Below are 18,448 nucleotides of genomic sequence, written 5' to 3'. Positions count from 1 at the left end.
GTCTGTCCCTCAGGACAACAACAGGGAGGGGCAGTGGGACCTGCTGTCATTGGATAGGCTGGTTAGAACCTCAATGTGTCCTCAGAACAGACTGATGAGGTCTGAGGTTAAAAAAAAGTCTGTACACTCAGCAAAGTGGGCTAAAGAAGAACTGATGAAATGAAGGTACCAAAAGCTGAGGTGAGTTATGGCTCACACCAGGGTTGGGTGAGCAACTAAAACAACTGATTGTGAGTTTTTACTCGTAGATTCTTGGGGAAGCCTTATTAATCATGTTTCAAGCTGAAGAGAAAAGAATGCACAGTTCTCGCTTCTCATGTGTGAGAATTTACTTCTTTTCTTCTAAGAAAAGCATCCAGGAAGATCTTTTTCCTCTAAGAATACAGGTGTTGTGCTACGAGCAGCTAGCTATCACACAGATAGAAGTACTCAGTTTGAGAGTTTTTGTTTTTTCTATTTATGTTTGGTTGTAGCTCCACCAGGTCAACAGCCATGGGTGAGTACAACACAAATCAGAGATGTGGACATCATTTAGAACCTAGCTAAAAGTACATTAATTTATCACTAAATGAAAATCAAAACTCTTCAGGAAATGATTAAGGAGTTTGGAAGCAAAGCGGTTGAACTCACCCTCTTAGTTTTTGAGAAAAATGGGTTCAAAGTTTTGTGTTTTGCATTTGAAGCGCCAACTCACTTATGGTGAATGTGTGAGTCACTTCCAGGTTCCAGTCATGTCTCTAAAAAACCTGAAGCTGACTGAGGACCTGAGAGCGACGCTGCCAGTCAGCAGGCCAACACATCCTTAAAGTCCTGAGGCTGCAGCTCCTAATCCGACCAGGAATTAACACAGACTTCAACCCCCCACTGCTGCCGAGGCACTAATTAATGATCCAGCTACCGTCTGAAAGACATCAACAGCTTCTGCTGAACAATGATCAGCGTCCTAATCCTGTTACCGACCGGTCAATCACTGAGGCCTCATGAGGTCAACAGACAGTTCATCAGACCGCTGGAGCCAACACCAGGAAACATCCATCTAGTTAAAGTCTAAACATCACGAACATAAACACGTTTCAGAATTGTTTCATCATCCCTGAACTACATGTTTATATATATATATATATATATATATATATATAAATGTATTTCTTGTGTATCTTTATTCTTAACGTCGCAATGTCATGAAAGTCAGTGAGAGAGAACGTGAACTTCCTGGATTTGAGTGCTTGCAGCTTTAATTAGTTCCCCTTTCATAGTGCAGTAAATAGTAGAAGAGAGGAACTTAATGAGGTCTGTCTTTTAAAACTAAGGCTTTATGGAGGAACAAATAATCAGTTCAACTTCTCCTTCTTCTCATTTACAGCTTTTTATCACGCCCCAGTTTTACTTTTGACTTCATGGTATTTATCACATATGTAGAGAGCAGGTCATTAGGTCGACATTAGCTGGATTTTGGTTGATTATAAATGTCTTGTGTACCTTTATTCTTATTATTCTTATTGTTTCGGTCTGGAACAGGTGCACAATGCATTTCAGTGCGTATTATACAATGTATAATTGTCATCTCTGAACAGTTCTGTAGCTCTTATAACATTCTCGCAAATTAAAAATCTTTCAGAGCCTCTTGTTTCCTGTCAGAAGTGCAGCTTCAACACTTGAACTTGGGATTTAGGTCATTATTTGTCCTCTATATTATTTTAATGGAAGTTCTTGCATGGCTGCTTGGACATAATTCATCAATTCAATTAAAAAAAGGTTGTGTCAAGAAGTATGCTTATATTCTTCAAAAAAATAAAAAATAAACCATGCTAAGACTGAAATAGATCCTGAGAATGTCATTTTAGACCAGTCCTGCAGCTATCAGTATATGAGTCCATCAGGGATTAAATCAATAGTCCAGAGAGGGAAGTATCCTGACCAACGGTTGTTTTGGAGTCAGGAGGAAACCCGTTGGACGGTGCTGGAGCAGATCTAATGAAGGGAACACAGATCTTCCTGTCCGTACAGTAAAGGGTTGAAGGGTTGGTGTTTTCATCTCATGTCTCTTCTAGTTCTGCTCGTGGTGGCAGCTGGCTCACTGCAGGTCACATCTCAAATGTTTTGTAGGCGGCTGGAGCCATATGGCCGACGGTGTCACGTGATGCAGCAGTATTGGATTAAACACACACACACACACACACGCACACACACACACTAAACCCCGCCTGCTGTTCAGGATACTACCACAGTAAACACCGCATGCTTCCATGCTTCTATTGTTGAAAAGACGTCTTCTGATTGGCTGCTTTTCTGTTTAAATCCCGTCATGGGATAATGTGGACGCACACTGATGGGCTGGTCACTGACTGGTCACTGTGTTTGTCATCATGTGGCTCGTTTTGTTGTGCTGTTGTAATTCACCAATGAAGCAGTCTCTCCTGTTGCCATATTTAACCGTCAGTTTATAACACCATCTGTCATTCATCCATCCATCCATCCATCCATCGATTCATCATCCATCCATACATCATCCATCCATCCATCATCCATCCATCCATCCATCCATCTATCCATCCATTCAGCCATCATCATCCATTCGTCCATCCATCATCATCCATCCATCCATCACATCCATCATCATCCATCCATCCATCACCATCCATCATCATTCATTCATCCATCCATCATCCATCCATCCATCCATCCATTCAGCCATCATCATCATCCATCCATCACCATCCATCATCATCCATCCATCCATCACCATCCATCATCATTCATTCATCCATCCATCATCCATCCATCCATCCATCCATTCAGCCATCATCATCATCCATCCATCACCATCCATCATCATCCATCCATCCATCACCATCCATCATCATTCATTCATCCATCCATCATCCATCCATCCATCCATCCATCTATCCATCCATCCATTCAGCCATCATCATCCATTCATCCATCCATCATCATCCATCCATCCATCACCATCCATCATCATTCATTCATCCATCCATCAATCCATCTATCATCCATCCTCCATCCATCCATCTATCATCCATCCTCCATCCATCCATCATCCATCCATCCATCCATCCATCATCCATCCATCATCCATCCACTGTTTAATCCTCATCAGGGTCATGGGGGGTGGAGTCTTTCCCAGCTGACTGAGGGTGAGGGAACACCTGGACAGGTAACAGTCTATCACAGGGCTACACATAGAGACAAACAGTTTAGAATCACCAGTTAACCTCATCATGTTTCTGGACTGTGGGAGGAAGCTGGAGAACCTGGAGAAAAGCCACACGTGAACAGGAGAACATGGAGACTCCATGCAGAAAGATCCAGGAAGGCCGGGATGTGAACCGGGATTTTCTAGCTGTGAGGCAACAATACTAACCACCAAGCCAGTTTATCATGTGACACCTCTAAACCCAAACACATACTAACGGTATGAAGCTGTTTCTGTAATCAGCTACATCAACTATTCTGTTTTAGACGGACATTCTACTGAGATCATCTTCTACTGATGGAGGCCAGTTGGTTGTTTCCATTCTGTCAGAAACATTCCCACATGTTACAACAAGGAAGCTACAACCTAATGACATGAATCAGAGGTGTCCACCATGAGGCCCGTGGTCCAAAAGTGGTCCTCCAGAGGGTCCAATCCGGCCATCAAAGAGTAAAAATTCCAGAGAAGACATTAACTGCAGAGTGTAAATTAGTAAAACTATAAATTTAAAATCATTTCTAGATCATGACAAGTTGTTTGGATCAGAAAGTAAAATACTAGATTGTTCTTTGTTCTTTTGTTCTTTTGTGTCTCATTTTTGTAATTTTCCGTCTTGTTTTTATTTTTTGTCTTTTATTGTTTGACTTTTTTTGTCTGACTTTTGTCGTTCGTCTCATGTTTTTGTCGTTTTGTTTCTCGTTTTTGTTGTTTTGCGTTTCCTTTTCGTCTCGCCTGTTTTGTTTGTCTTATTTTTGTCATTTTGTGTTTTGCTTTATTCGTTGTTTGCGTGCAGTTTTGTAACTTTTTTGTCTGATTTTTTTGTCAAATTTTCTTGTTTTATTTCGTGTCATTCATCTCATTTTTTGACGTTTTGTGTCTCATTTTCACGATATTTTGTCTTGGTTTTGTTTTTCCTTTTCTTATCTGATTTGTCTCATGTTTTTGTTACTTTGTAGGGGTTTTGTCTTGTTTTTTGTTGTTTGTCCTTTTTTTGTTGCTTTGTAACTTTTTGTCGAGTTTTTTGTTTTGTTTCATGTTGTTTGTTAAATTTTTGTTGTTTTTTTTCTTTTTTGTTGAAAGAGAGTCACCTTGAGATGCCCCACTAGAAGCTAAAATAGAAAACTGCTCTGATTTCTGCTGTGTGGTGAACATTAAAGCCTTTCAGAGCTGCTGACGAGCAAACGGCTCCCTTTAGATGTAATAAACGGAAGTGAAGTGGAACAAAGAGTCTGATTTAGTCGTCTTTGAGCATCAGGACTTTGTAAATGAACAGGAAGGTTACAAACGCTTTAGTTCCTCATCGCCCAAGGAATACTAAAATAATAGAGTTCCCGTATGACCTTGAACAGTGTGTGTGTGTGTGTGTGTGTGTGTGTGTGTGTGTGTGTGTGTGTGTGTGTGTGTGTGTGTGTGTTTCTGGTCACTGTGGCAACAGTTACCAAGCAGCAGAGCGCTCCAGCGAGGCCTGGAAGATGATGAGGACGTAGTATACTGATCAGGGTGTGCTGCTTTTAAAAGAAAGCCTGGATGAAACATTATGGGATGTTTCAGTGTCTGAGTCACCCACTTACAAGACAACTAATTCACCTTCACTTTAACTCTCATGTTGTCTTCATTTACCAAAAAATACAGTTTCCTTGTCTGGAAGAAATCCCAAAATTCAGCAAAAAAATTCCCCAAATTTCTGAAAATTTGCAAAACCTTCAGGAAGAAAATTCCAATAATTCCTTACAAATTATTTAAAAATCCCCCAAATTTGGCAAGAAAATTTTTGTAAATATTTTCAAAAAATTAGTAAAAATCTTACGAAAAATCCTAAAAATATCTAAAATGATTACATATATATCAGTAAAACTTCTAATATTTCTTTAAGAACATTCACATATTTTTATGTGAATGTTCTCAAAGAAACATTTGTTTAACATTTATATTTTCCACCAAAAAAAAAGCTCAAAAATTTATCTAAAATGTTGAAAACGTGGACATCAGAACTTTCACTGCGAAAAATTTTTTCTCCACATTTTAAAACTTTACATTTGCAAAACCTTCAGGAAGAAAATTCCAAATATTCTTTAAAAGTTTCCCTTGAAAGTTTTATTTCAAAAAATCCCCCAATTTTGTCAAGAAGATTCTTATAAATATTTTCAAAAAATGAGTAAAAATCTTCCAAAAAATCCTAAAAATATCTAAAGTGATTCCATATATATATCAGTAAAACTTCTATTTTCTTAAAGAACATTCACAAAAGCAATCAACAAAAATCCAGCAAAAATAGACTTAATGACCTGCTCTCTACATATGTGATAAACACTATGAAGTCAAACTGACGTGTGAAGAGGAATAAAAAAGCTGGTGGGAGAAGTTGAACTGATTATTTGTTCCTCCATAAAGCCTTAGTTTTAACAGACAGACCTCATCAAGTTCCTCTCTTCTACTATTTACCGCACTATGAAAGGGGAACTAATTAAAGCTGCAAGCACTCAGATCACTGACTTTCATCTGACATTACGGCTTCGGTTCACACCTCTGCAGATCTGCATCCATCTGAGAGCCTCAGACAGCCGCTCAGATCAGGGAGGAGCAGGAACTGTGACACGACGGAGGCCCAGACTAAAACCAGGACGTGATTCTGATCCGCCCAAAATGTCAAAGTGTTCACAAGCAGTAAGACGGAGTATTCTGCAGACGCTGCAGTGTGGATGGAAAGGTCAGCATTTCCTTCTCCTCCCAGACCAGGAGACAACCAGCATCCAGCATGACGACAGCAGCAGACTCTAAACCAGGGGTGTCCACCATGAGGCCCGTGGTCCAAAAGTGGTCCTCCAGAGGGTCCAATCCGGCCCTCAAAGTGTAAAAATTACAGAGAAGACATTAACTGCAGATTGTAAATTAGTAAAAGTATAAATTTAAAATCATTTCTAGACCATGACAAGTTGTTTGGATCAGAAAGTAAAATACTGGATTGTTCTTTGTTCTTTTGTCGTTTTGTGTCTCATTTTTGTAATTTTCCGTCTTGTTTTTATTTTTTTTGTCTTTTATTGTTTGACTTTTGTCTCGTGTTTTTGTCGTTTTGTGTTTAATTGGTCTCGTTTTTGTCGTTTGTCCATTTTTTTGTCTCTTGTTTTCTTTTGTTTCGGGTCATTTGTCTCATTTTTGTCATTTTGTCTTGCTTTTGTTGTGGTAGTGCATCGTTCAGTGTGGAGTTGTGGTTATTTATAGGTTATTGTGCTCTGATTTTACTGGTCACTGGAGATCAAACTGGGCTGAATGTGGAACCTGGACTCAGATGAATTTGACTCCCCTGCTCTAAAGTCTCTCTGATCCTTCAAACTTTTTCGTCAGCTTCATTACAGTCCTTTAAAACTAAATAATTCATTAAGTGAGTTGGTCATAGACGCTACAACACCTCATTACTGACCTGAGAACAGTGGGTTTAGCTCATCTGAACACAACAGTGTGGAATTCTACTGTTATCAGAAATATCTACATTATATTCCAAATGTTCACAAAGACTAAAGTTAAACTACGTCAAACTAAAACTGCCTACTACTGTCAGTTACTCTCTTCTTTAATCGATTAGTTATTTGGTCTCTAAAATGTTAGAAAACTGATCAGTGTTTTCCAAAACCCAAGCTCTGTCCAGATCTGTCTACAAACTGAAGAAATTCAGTTTACTGGAAAAAAGAAACCAGAAAATATTCAGATTTCAGGACCTGCAATCAGAAAATTTAGACACAAACATCTGGACTCAAACTGGTTCATCAATTATCAGAATAGTTGCTGATTAACAGCTGATCGATTCTTTACTGCAGCTCCACACTTCAGATGAAATGGTTGGGCTCTGTCAGGACAAGCTCCTGGATTTTTATTGTTATTTCTTTCTATTTTTTTGAGAAAACTGAGATCAGATGTCTTTTTGAAGCGACCTGAGAAGGGTGTATGAACCTAAAAAACAACTGCAAAAATGAGACAAAAAACGACATGAAATAAAACAAAAAATGGACAAAAAATTAGACAAACAAGTTACAAAGCAACAAAACAAATAGATAAACGACAAAAATGAGACAAAAAAACACAAAACAGCACACAAAACAATGAATAAAGAAAAACACAAAATGACAAAAACAAGACAAAAAACACAAGGGTGACGAAAATGAGACACAAAATGACAAAGACAAGAAACAAAACGACAAAAACGACACAAAATATTACAGAAAATGAGACACAAAATGACAAAGACAAGAAACAAAACGACAAAAACGACACAAAATATTACAGAAAATGAGACACAAAATGACAAAGACAAGAAACAAAACGACAAAAACGACACAAAATATTACAGAAAATGAGACACAAAACGACAAAAAATTTGACAAAAGTTACAAAGCACAAAAAAATGGACAAACAACAAAAACGAGACAAAAAACACAAAATGACAAAAACAGCACGCAAAACAACAATTAAAGCAAAACACAAAATGACAAAAAATAAGACAAAAACCACAAGTGAGACAAAAAGGAAACACAAAACGACAAAAACATGAGAAGAAAGCCAGACAAAGAAAGACAAAAAAACACTGAAATCAAGAAAAAAATGTAACAAAAATGAGACACAAATGACAAAAGAACAAAGAACAATCCAGTATTTTACTTTCTGATCCAAACAACCTGTCATGGTCTAGAAATGATTTTAAATTTATAGTTTTACTAATTTACAATCTGCAGTTAATGTCTTCTCTGTAATTTTTACACTTTGAGGACCGGATTGGACCCTCTGGAGGACCACTTTTGGACCACGGGCCTCATGGTGGACCCTCTGGAGGACCACTTTTGGACCACGGGCCTCATGGTGGACACCCCTGGTCTATATGAAGCTGGAGCTGTGAAGTTACTGTCCATGAAGCCTCTATGGTGGCTTATAATCTCTCTATGGTGGAGGATGAACTCACCGGCATCATGGTGGATGATCTCCTCCTGGATCTCCAACCATCAAACCATCAGTCTGTCCTGCTGCGTTCCTTCCTGTCCTCACATCTCTTCTTATTCCTCAGACCTGTTGCAGTGAGTCCTCCCTCTGTCCCTCCGTCTGTCCCTCTGTCTGTCTGTCCCTCTGTCTGTCTTTCAGGACTCTCAGGACTGCAGCTCTTCATGAAGCTCTATCTCCAACCAGCCCTGAGGAGGACCCGAGCTTCTCTCTGTTCTTCTGCTGAGCTCTAATCTGCTCAGCGTCCAGATCAGTCTGACTGCCGCTGCGTTCAGTCACCGGAGACACGACGCTCGTTACCGGAGAGACGCTGAGAACCGCAGCTCCGGCGCGACTTTTCACAATAAGAGCCCGACCTGTAGGACAGCTCAGATCTTCTCCATGTGGGGATGAAGTCTGACCCAAAAATCAATGAGCACTAAGACTCCAACTCCCAGCAGCCTCTAGGGCGTCTGCCAGAAACACTGATCAGATGTCATTCTTAAACTCTATATTAAATTATGAATGATTAAATGATGAAACACATGGTGTGAAACAGTGCATTTGTTGCATAAATTGGATGACTTTTTGGTGAATCTGCTTATTTGGATTCTTCTTCTATTCATATTTTATTATAATACTTATACAAAGATCCAGAACAATATTCAGTAACATGACATTGAGACACCCTGAAGTTAAATATAAAGTTATTTATTCATTTATTTTATAACCCTCCTGTTGTCCTCATTTACGGCACTAAAAAAATTCACTCCCTTGTCTGGAAAAAATCCAAAAATTCAGCAAAACATTCCCCAAATTTGTAAAAATCTACAAAATCTTCAGGAAGAAAATTCCTTAAAGGTTTCCCTTATTTTTTAAAAAAAAATTCCCCAAATTTGGCAAGACATAAAAATGTAAAAAATAAAATAAATAAAAATCACAAAAAATGTCAAATTTTCAAAAAAATTTCCCAAAATATCTAATTCCATCAATATCAGTAAACGTTCTAATGTTTTCTTTAAGAACATTCACATGAAAATCAACCAAAATCCAGAGAAATTACGAATGTTCTTAGACAAACATTTTTTTTAACATTTCCTTTTTCACAAAAAAATGTTCAAAAATTTCCCAAAAATGTTGAAAATGTGGAAGTTTTCTCAGTGAAAATGTATTCTTCTCCACATTTTCAAACTATAAAATGGGTCAGTTTGACCGACAGGACAACACGAGGGTAAGAGCTCTGAGCTCACGTCTGTAGTTTGTTAAAAGTTTGTTTTTTATAATTCATAACAATTTATTCAGTCTTCTGTTCTCATCGGAGCTTCACTAGAAATCAGCTGGACTTGTCTTGTAGGTTCTTGAAGACGTTCCATCCAAGAGGCTTCTTCAGTTCTCACTCACTAATGGGAAGTTCAGAATCTATAGTCGAGTTTACTTTTACTTTGAAGGGCCAGTTGTGCATTTCCGGGTTCATATGTGTTGCTTGACAGCTCCTCAGCTCGGTCTCCTGGCAACCAGAATAAACTCCTCCTCCTTAGAGGTAGACTCAGGTTGGGCAAATACACGGAGGCGCCTCCCCCAATGGAAGGAAATCACCAAAGATCCACATAAAACCTGCATTATTCTAAAAAAATAAAATGCAACCACACCTGTTTGTCCAGAAGAAGGAAATGGAGTAAAAAGTAGTTTGGTCACAAACAATAAAATGACTTCCAGCTCCAATTTATTCATGTTTATTTCAAAAATCTACACTTATTCATGTAATAAATTCAACTGTGAACTCACCAGACTGTAAACCAGGAGATTAAAAAAAAAGGAAGCCAGGAGATTTTAGGAAGGATTTCCTCACAAACAACATAAAGTTAAAGTAATTACACATTTACACATTAGACCAGGGGTGTCCACCATGAGGCCCGTGGTCCAAAAGTGGTCCTCCAGAGGGTCCACCATGAGGCCCGTGGTCCAAAAGTGGTCCTCCAGAGGGTCCAATCCCTCAAAGTGTAAAAATTACAGAGAAGACATGAACTGCAGATTGTAAATTAGTAAGACTATAAATTTAAAATCATTTCTAGACCATGACAAGTTGTTTGGATCAGAAAGTAAAATACTGGATTGTTCTTTGTTCTTTTGGTTTTTTTTTGTGTCTCATTTTTGTTACATTTTGTCTGTTTTGTTGTTTTTTGTCTGAGTTTTATCGGTTGTCTCATGGTTTTTGTCATTTTTTGTCTTATTGTTGTCATTTTGTGTTTTTTTTGTCTTGTTTTTGTCCATTTTTTGTCACTTTGTAACTTGTCTACTTTTTTGTGTCTCATTTTTGTTGTTTTTTGTCAGATTTTTGTTGTTTATCTCATGTTTTCGTCATTTTGTTTCTATTTTTTGGTTTGTGTTTCCTTTTTGTCTTGCTTGTGTTTTTTGTCTTATTGTTTGTCAGTTTGTGTTTTGCTTTATTCGTTGTTTTGTGTGCCATTTTGTGTTTTTTGTCTCATTTTTGTGGTTTGTCCATTTTTTGGTTGTTTTGTAATTTCTTTGTCAAATCTTTTGTCTCTATGTCGTGTGATTTGTCTCATTTTTTATGTTTGTGTCTCATTTTTGTAATGTTTTGTCTTGTTTTTGCTGTTTTTTTTTCAACTATTTTATCTGACATTTGTCATTTTGATCATGTCGTAAAACTGGTCCTGTCCCTGAACTAAAATGAATTTGACACCTAGTTTAGATTAAAAGAGCAGAAATATGTTTAATTTTATTTATAAATTATATTACTTTGTATTTTTGGTTATTTTATTATTTTTATATTTTTTTAATTAGAAATCTTTATAGACAGAAACAGTGTAGTGCAGTGCACCATAATACATTGTAAAACAGTCACCAGGGGTTACAAACATTCAGGGGTAGCACCTTAGAACATTACATTATACAAATATATTAAAAAGAGCACACAGATCTTAATGGCCTTCATATTAGTGGAATGTCTAATAGTTTTGATGTATTGTTTGGCTTCATTATCAAAAATGGAAATAAGTGGTTTCTGATTACTGTATCGACATTTGTGCCATTTGGCTAAATATATAATAAGATTAATAATGTAAAATTGTTTTCTTTTGGTAGATAGTCAGTGAAGCCAAACAATATATGTTCAAAGCATAAGGAAAAGACTGAATCAATACAAGTAGAAATCAGCATGCAAATATCTTCCCATAATTTAGTGGAGAAGGGGCAAGAAGACCAAAATAAATGAAATACATCTTCAGGGTGTCCTTCACAGAAAGAGCAAGTTATGTCTATGTCTTTTTTGAATCGTTGCAAAAAGACTTTGGATGGGTAAAATCTGTGAATTATTTTAAAGGATACTTCTTTTACTTTATTATTTAACACATATCTAGCTGGGGCTGCACAGTGTCCTAGTGGTTAGCACTGTCGCCTTGCAGCAAGAAGATCCCCGGTTCAAATCCCGGCCTGGGATCTTTCTGCATGGAGTCTACATGTTCTCCCTGTGCATGCGTGGGTTTTCTCCGGGTACTCCGGCTTCCTCCCACAGTCCAAAAACATGCTGAAGTTAATTGGTTACTCTAAATTGTCCGTAGGTGTGAATGTGAGTGTGATTGTGTGTCTGTATATGTAGCCCTGTGACAGACTGGTGACCTGTCCAGGGTGTCCCCTGCCTTCACCGAGTCAGCTGGGATAGACTCCAGCACCCCCCATGACCCTAGTGAGGATAAAGTGGTGTATAGAGAATGGATGGATGGATATAGCTAGCTGGCAAGTTCCAAGTCTTTCTCCAGTTAAGGTTATTGATAAAAGTGTTCCAATAAGATACCACATATGGGACTGAAACGACATCTTTCTGAAATAATGAGCGTATACGACGATTACTATTACTTGTTGAGGAGAAACAAATCTGACATATTTTTGGTTAAAGAAAGCAGTTTTGCTGTTTAAAAACTGTTATTTTTGCTCAGTCATTTTTAAATAAAGTTCTTTTAAAGCAAGGCTACCTTAAAACAGGAAGTTAACCTTCCTACAAAACAAACGGAAACAGAAATCCCCGTAGAACCAAACGGACTGCAGGTTGAACAGGATAAACCCCGGTAATGTCGGTGGAAGACGTGTGTGTCAAAAACTCAAACCCAAAAGCTTTTGGCAGCGCGGTTGTTTCTTTATTTGAACCAACCAACCGTTACGCTCTTATTTTGAAAGCGGAGCTGCTATGACGCTGCAGTGACTGCTTCCGTCGCCATGTTTACACGTGGGTAATGGAGCCGAGCACAACAGGACTGTAAAGAGAACTTTATAACCAGGTATGTTCGCTGTTTCTGGATCCTCGCCGCCGTACAGAGCGGTGGAGGTGATGTTAGCGCTTATTGTGAAGACATGTTAGCCATTTAAACGGTAAAATAAATAAGCTCTGCAGTGTTCCTGACTGTCTGATTGTTAGTTCAGCATATAAATGATTCGCAAGAAACGCCAAAATTATCCAACTGTGGGTTTTTTCCACGGCTGACACCATGAGTAAAGGTCCATAAAAACAAGCAGAGAACCCAGCTAGACTTAGAATGTATTGCAGATATTTATTTATTTTTAATTCCTTCCAGGACAAACGACGTGAATTCCTGTTTTGGGGGCTTTTCATTACAGATTTCTACTCAGAATAATGACTAAAGCTCAGATGCAACTTTAATTTCTGATATCTACAGTTTATTTCTTACTAGTCATAATTCTAAGTAATGATAGTTTTCCCCCTTTAATTCTGTGTATTCATATTGTCCTCATTTGATTTCCTAAATTTAGTTTGAAAGTCTGTTGTAAAGTCCTGCATTTGGGTTCTGCTCGGCCAAAATATAAGGCTAAGTTCTCAGGAGAATTGATGCCGATGTCAGACATGAAAAAAAGACAAAAACTTGACTGAAGCGCAGATGAAATTCATCTAATTTATCACAGCTAACCTGAACTCCAACACGCTCTCTGACCAGTAGCTGTGCTGTTCTGCTAGCTCCTGTTCCTACAGATGAACACGTTTGTCTTGGATTTGATGAGACATTTGCTAAGATGTTCACCTTTTAAGTCGTCTTTGCATCTTCCAGAATCACGGAAACGAAGATGAGAGGAAAAGAGAAGCAGCTGGCGAAGAAGAAAAAGATGTCGAGCAGCAGCAACGATGAAGACTCTGACGTGGAGAAGAACTTTGTCCTGCTCTCTGAGCGAGGAGGAGGAGGGACTGAGGAGGAAGAGCAGCATCCTGGAGGAGAGGAGGGGTCTGGAGACGAAGAGGAGGACCAGGATGGAGGTGAAGAGGAGGACGGAGATGACAGCAGGGATGAGGAAGACTCTGAGGAGGAGGAAGGAGATGAAGAGGAGGAGGAGGAGGAAGACCCTGAGGATGTTGGTGGCAGCAGTGAGATCCAGACTAAAGAAGACATCAGAAAAGGTGAGAATAAATAGAAGGTAGGTGTAAATGGCCCCGCCTCTTCCCTGATCTGTGCTGTGATTGGTCCAGTCTTCTAACCAACGGTTCCACTCTGTGTCGTGTCACCTCCCAGAACTGTCCAACATGTCCTTTGAAGACATCATGAAGCTGCAGAACAAGGTGGGAACCAAAGTTTACAACCAGGTCGCTTACGGCGGCGACAGGAGACGACAAACCAGCAAGAAGAAACGACTGAACAAGAACCGGTAAGAATTCCAGACCGAACAACAATGTTGGACTTTTTACCGTTTAAACCAGGAGGACAAACTCATTTTAGTTCAGGAGCCGGTTTTTAACATAAAAGTCAGATTAAAAAAGACAAGAAGAACTAGACAAAATGTTACAAAATGAGACAAACGACAAGAAATAAAAATATAGAGACAAAAAATTAGACAAATTACAAAGCAACAAGAAAATGGATAAACGACAAAAACGAGACAAAAAAACACAAAACGGCACGCAAAGCGGCGAATAAAGCAAAACACAACATGAGAAAAATAAGACAAAAAACACGAGCAAGACAAAAAGGAAACACAAAAATGAGGAAAATGAGAAAAAAAACAGCAAAAGATATGAGGAATTACACAAATTCGACAAAAAAGTTACAAAGCGACAAAAATGGACAAACGACAAGAAATAAAAAAACAGACAAAAAATTAGACAAATTACAAAGCAACAAGGAAATGGATAAACGACAAAAAAGCACAAAAAGGCACGCAACGAATAAAACAAAACACAACATGAGAAAAATAAGACAAAAAACACGAGCCAGACAAAAAGGAAACACAAAAATGAGGAAAAAAACAGCAAAAGATCTGACAAATGACATGAATGCGACAAAAAAGTTACAAAGCCACAAAAAATGAGACAAAAATGACAAAAATTTTGACAAACGAAACGAAATGAAACAAAAGAGAAAAAATGAGACCGGTTACAAAGCGACACAAAAAATGGACAAACGACAAAAACAAGACCAAAAAACCACAAAACAGCACGCAAAACACAAAATGACAAAAATAAGACAAAGACCACAAGCGAGACGAAAAGGAAACACAAAACGACAAAAGTCAGACAAAAACAACAAGACAAAATATTACAAAAGTGAGACACAAAATGACAAAAAAATGTAACAGTCGGCACAAAACAAACCAAAGAGACAAAAAAATGGAAAAGCGAGACAAACACAAAACAACTAATAAAACAAAACGACAAAAATCACAAGCAAGACAAAAAGGAAACGCAAACCAACAAAAACACGAGACGAAAGTCAGACAAAAAGACAAAAAGCAACCAAAATGAGACAAAATGTAACAAAAATGAGATACAAAAGAACAATCCAGTATTTTACTTTCTGATCCAAACAACTTGTCATGGTCTAGAAATGATTTTACATTTATAGTTTCACTAATTTACAATCTGCAGTTAATGTCTTCTCTGTAATTTTTACACTTTGAGGGCCGGATTGGACCCTCTGGAGGACCACTTTTGGACCACGGGCCTCATGGTGGACACCCTGGTCTACTCTCTTACAGTCTTTGTGTTTATCCTGTCAGGCCCGTGGAGATGTCGGCGAAGAAACCGGCTCCGTTGCTGCGTCAGGTTGTCGCTGTCAGGAAACCGGTGAGTGAAGTAAAGCTGAAGTATTTGTGATGTAGATGCTGATCTCTGCTGACGGTAATCTGCTCCTGCTCGGTGCTCCAGACTCTGAGGGATCCTCGATTTGACGACCTGTCTGGAGAATACAAACCCGAGATCTTTGAGAAGACCTACAAGTTCATTGATGACATCAGACACGGAGAGAAAGAGGTGAGAGAAGCAGAGGAACGTCTGTAGGTGAGATGTTCGCCTGAGGGGTGCTTCAGTGAGCGTGTCGTTGGTCTGCAGGTCATCAAGAAGCGGCTGAAGAAGATGAAGAAGAACAACAGCAGGAAGGAGAAGCTGCAGTTCCTTCTCAAGAGAATGGTGAGTAATAAACCAGTAAAACCAGTAAAACCACAGCATGCAAACCTGTAAATAACCACAGCTCCTGATGGTTCCTTTGGTTTAGAGCTAAAATGTTCACATTTAAGGAATTATATCTTTTACTAAACACTTCTGCTGCATCTTTCTGTAATTTTTCTAAATCTGTGGCTTCCTGCAGGAGAACCAGGAGCGAGCGAGGAAGAGCCGAGAGCAGCAGAGAGAGAGAGAGCTGCAGTTCAAGAGGGAGCAGAGAGAGCGAGCCAATCAGGGAGCTCGGCCCTTCTTCCTCAAGAAATGTAAGAAAAGGCCAAGGAGACCTGGGAAGGTCTTCTCCTTCAGTCTGCTGCCTACAGGCACCTCAGGAAACATCTGCTGTGTTTCAGATGAAATTTTAAATCTGACAGCATTCTGGAGTGACGCCAGACGAGTGTTTCCACAATGTTTGTTTGTTTGTTTGTTTGTTTGTTTGTGTTGAAGAATGCATTTAAAGTTTAACTTCAGTCGGTACTGAAAGTAGTTAGTTAGCATTAGCAATGACTTAGCTAGCAGTACTGTGAAACCATCCATCATCCATCCATTTGTCATCCATCCATCCATTTGTCATCCATCCATCCATTTGTCATCCATCCATTTATCATCCATCCATCATCCATCCATTTGTCATCCATCCATCCATTTGTCATCCATCCATCATCCATCCATTTGTCATCCATCCATCCATCCATCCATCCATCCATCCATTTGTCATCCATCCATTTATCATCCATCCATCATCCATCCATTTGTCATCCATCCATCCATTTGTCATCCATCCATCCATCCATCCATTTGTCATCCATCCATCCATTTGTCATCCATCCATCATCCATCCATCCATTTGTCATCCATCCATCCATCCATCCATTTGTCATCCATCCATCCATCCATCCATTTGTTATCCATCTATCATTCATCCATCCATCCATCCTCCATCCATCCATTTGTCATCTATCCATCCATCCATCCATTTGTCATCCATCCATCCATCCATCCATCCATTTGTTATCCATCTATCATTCATCCATCATCCATCCATCCATCCATCCATTTGTCATCCATCCATCCATTTGTCATCCATCCATCATCCATCCATCCATTTGTCATCCATCCATCCATCCATCCATTTGTTATCCATCTATCATTCATCCATCCATCCATTTGTCATCCATCCATCATCCATCTATCCATCCATCTGTTATCAACAATCCGTTTTCCATCAGAATTTTCACTCTTCTGCTTTTTTTCTTTTAACAGCTGAGAAGAAGAAGCTTCAGCTGGCTGAGAAATACCAGGAGCTGAAGAAGAGCGGAAAACTGGAGAACTTCCTGAGCAAGAAGAGGAAGAGGAACGCCGGGAAGGACCGCAGGAAGCTGCCCAGACAGCTGCAGAACAAGAAGACCGTCTGAGACGTCCACAGGAAGTCAACAGGAGAAGAACCTGCTGAGAGACAGACAGAAGAAAAGTCCTCATCCTTCAGTCTGTCAGAAACCAAACCTGGAATGAAATGAGTTGGCCTGATGAAGCTGGTTCCACCTCATTTATTCCACTGTCAGACTTCTTCTAGGATCTTCTACTGATGAGTCTCTTTGGTGCTTTCAAGGATTCAAGGACAGTATCGTGGTGTTTGAGCTTCACGGTCCAGGTGGAGGATCTCACCGGCTTCAAGGTCAGACTGTTGTCCAGGAGTCCTTCCAGACTTCACCACATCCTCTAGAAGATGTTTTATTTTAATCATTAAACCCAGAAGACAAACAAGAACCAAACGGTGAATGTGTTTGAGCTGCCAGATGTTGGAGAGTCCATGAACAGTCTAAAGGTGTCCACTGTGGACGGCTGGATGGTCTGAAGGCTTAGATCAGAGTTGACTTGAGTGGGGAGGAATAATTGTTGTTGTTTCTTATAGACGAGCTGTCAACTGCCTGGACAAAGAAAATCATCTAAAAGCTGATGAAGTTCTTGTGTAAAACATTTTCTGAGCTCGCTGAGGTCAGAGTTGGACAGAAGTTGTGTTGCAGGAACGCCGTCGTCTCCTTTAAAGATGTGTAAACTGTTCACTTCTGCTAAATGCTGTTTTCTTTAATAAAAGTTTATTTGTTCCCCAGAAGCTCCAGCAGTCGACCCGTCGGCTCCAATCCTTCCTCCACTCTTCTTTCCTGTCTTCCTCTAGGTAGTGTTCTATCAATAAAGCCAAAAAATACTTTAAAAAGAAATAAATGTTTACATTTGTTATGAATAGAAGCAACAAAACTCTAAATGGCATCACTTTATATGTATAAATATTTAAACAGATAAGTCCTGATAAATTTCATAGATTTATTGAAGATCTCTGCTGAACCGTTTCTTTACCACTAACCGTCATTTCAGAATAATTTTGAGTAGTTTTTGACCACTTTTAAAGTAATTTTGGACAGGAATCAAGTCATTTCTAAGTCAATTTTAGACAGGTTTGGTCATTTTGGACACACTGAGTAATTTTAGAGCAATATTTTTCTAATTTTGGAGCCATTTTTAGTCATTTTGAACCATTTTTTGTCATATTGGTCAAATTTAAACCATTTTGTGTTTTTTTTGAAAACTTTATAAGGTTTTTGGTTTTTTTGGATACAAAATAGACAACAAAACGGAATGTAACAAAGAACATTAAATCAGACAAATTTAAACCATTTTGAATCGCTTTTTGGCATTTTAGACAAATTTTTGAACATTTTTGTCATTTTAGACTTTTTGAACTTTTTTTGGCACTGGACCAATTTTGTTTATTAGTGTTGCGCTTTTTTGCCATTTTGGACAAATTTGCAACATTCTGG

The 18,448-nt window shown here is 38.8% G+C and overlaps 2 protein-coding genes across 43 annotated transcripts in view; one reads left to right on the top strand and one right to left on the bottom strand.

Moving 5' to 3' along the window:
* The window catches only part of LOC110961289 (apoptosis-stimulating of p53 protein 2-like), a 39,670-nt gene extending 31,179 nt beyond the window's left edge, over nt 1–8,491 (bottom strand). For 21 of the 42 annotated variants that reach the window (XM_051946406.1, XM_051946412.1, XM_051946416.1 and 18 more), the window contains exon 1: nt 8,166–8,490. In XM_051946406.1, coding sequence (XP_051802366.1) covers nt 8,166–8,174 — 9 coding nt within the window. In that variant the 5' untranslated portion in view covers nt 8,175–8,490. Of the gene's footprint in view, nt 1–8,165 lie in introns of all 42 variants that reach the window. The other 21 variants (XM_051946427.1, XM_051946420.1, XM_051946428.1 and 18 more) reach the window with 2 other exon arrangements.
* A 3,863-nt stretch (nt 8,492–12,354) lies between these two features.
* rrp36 (ribosomal RNA processing 36) lies at nt 12,355–17,751 on the top strand. The gene is made up of 8 exons (XM_022208841.2): nt 12,355–12,474; nt 13,258–13,601; nt 13,714–13,846; nt 15,194–15,260; nt 15,342–15,446; nt 15,525–15,602; nt 15,781–15,898; nt 16,896–17,751. Exons 2-8 carry the CDS (start codon nt 13,274–13,276, stop codon nt 17,045–17,047), a joined length of 981 nt encoding a protein of 326 aa, XP_022064533.1. The 5' UTR covers nt 12,355–12,474; nt 13,258–13,273; the 3' UTR covers nt 17,048–17,751.
* Nucleotides 17,752–18,448: the final 697 nt, after the last annotated feature.

Source organism: Acanthochromis polyacanthus, chromosome 3, assembly GCF_021347895.1.
Source record: "Acanthochromis polyacanthus isolate Apoly-LR-REF ecotype Palm Island chromosome 3, KAUST_Apoly_ChrSc, whole genome shotgun sequence".
NCBI lineage: Eukaryota > Metazoa > Chordata > Actinopteri > Pomacentridae > Acanthochromis > Acanthochromis polyacanthus.
This window is presented reverse-complemented; position numbering and strand designations above follow the sequence as displayed.

Excerpts from the sequence above, each read along its gene's own strand:
- rrp36 (XM_022208841.2), top strand. The coding sequence starts at position 13,274 with ATGAGAGGAAAAGAGAAGCAGCTGGCGAAGAAGAAAAAGATGTCGAGC. Across the intron at positions 13,602-13,713 it reads TAAAGAAGACATCAGAAAAG|AACTGTCCAACATGTCCTTT; the intron begins GTGAGAATAAAT and ends GTCACCTCCCAG. Across the intron at positions 15,261-15,341 it reads TTGTCGCTGTCAGGAAACCG|ACTCTGAGGGATCCTCGATT; the intron begins GTGAGTGAAGTA and ends TCGGTGCTCCAG.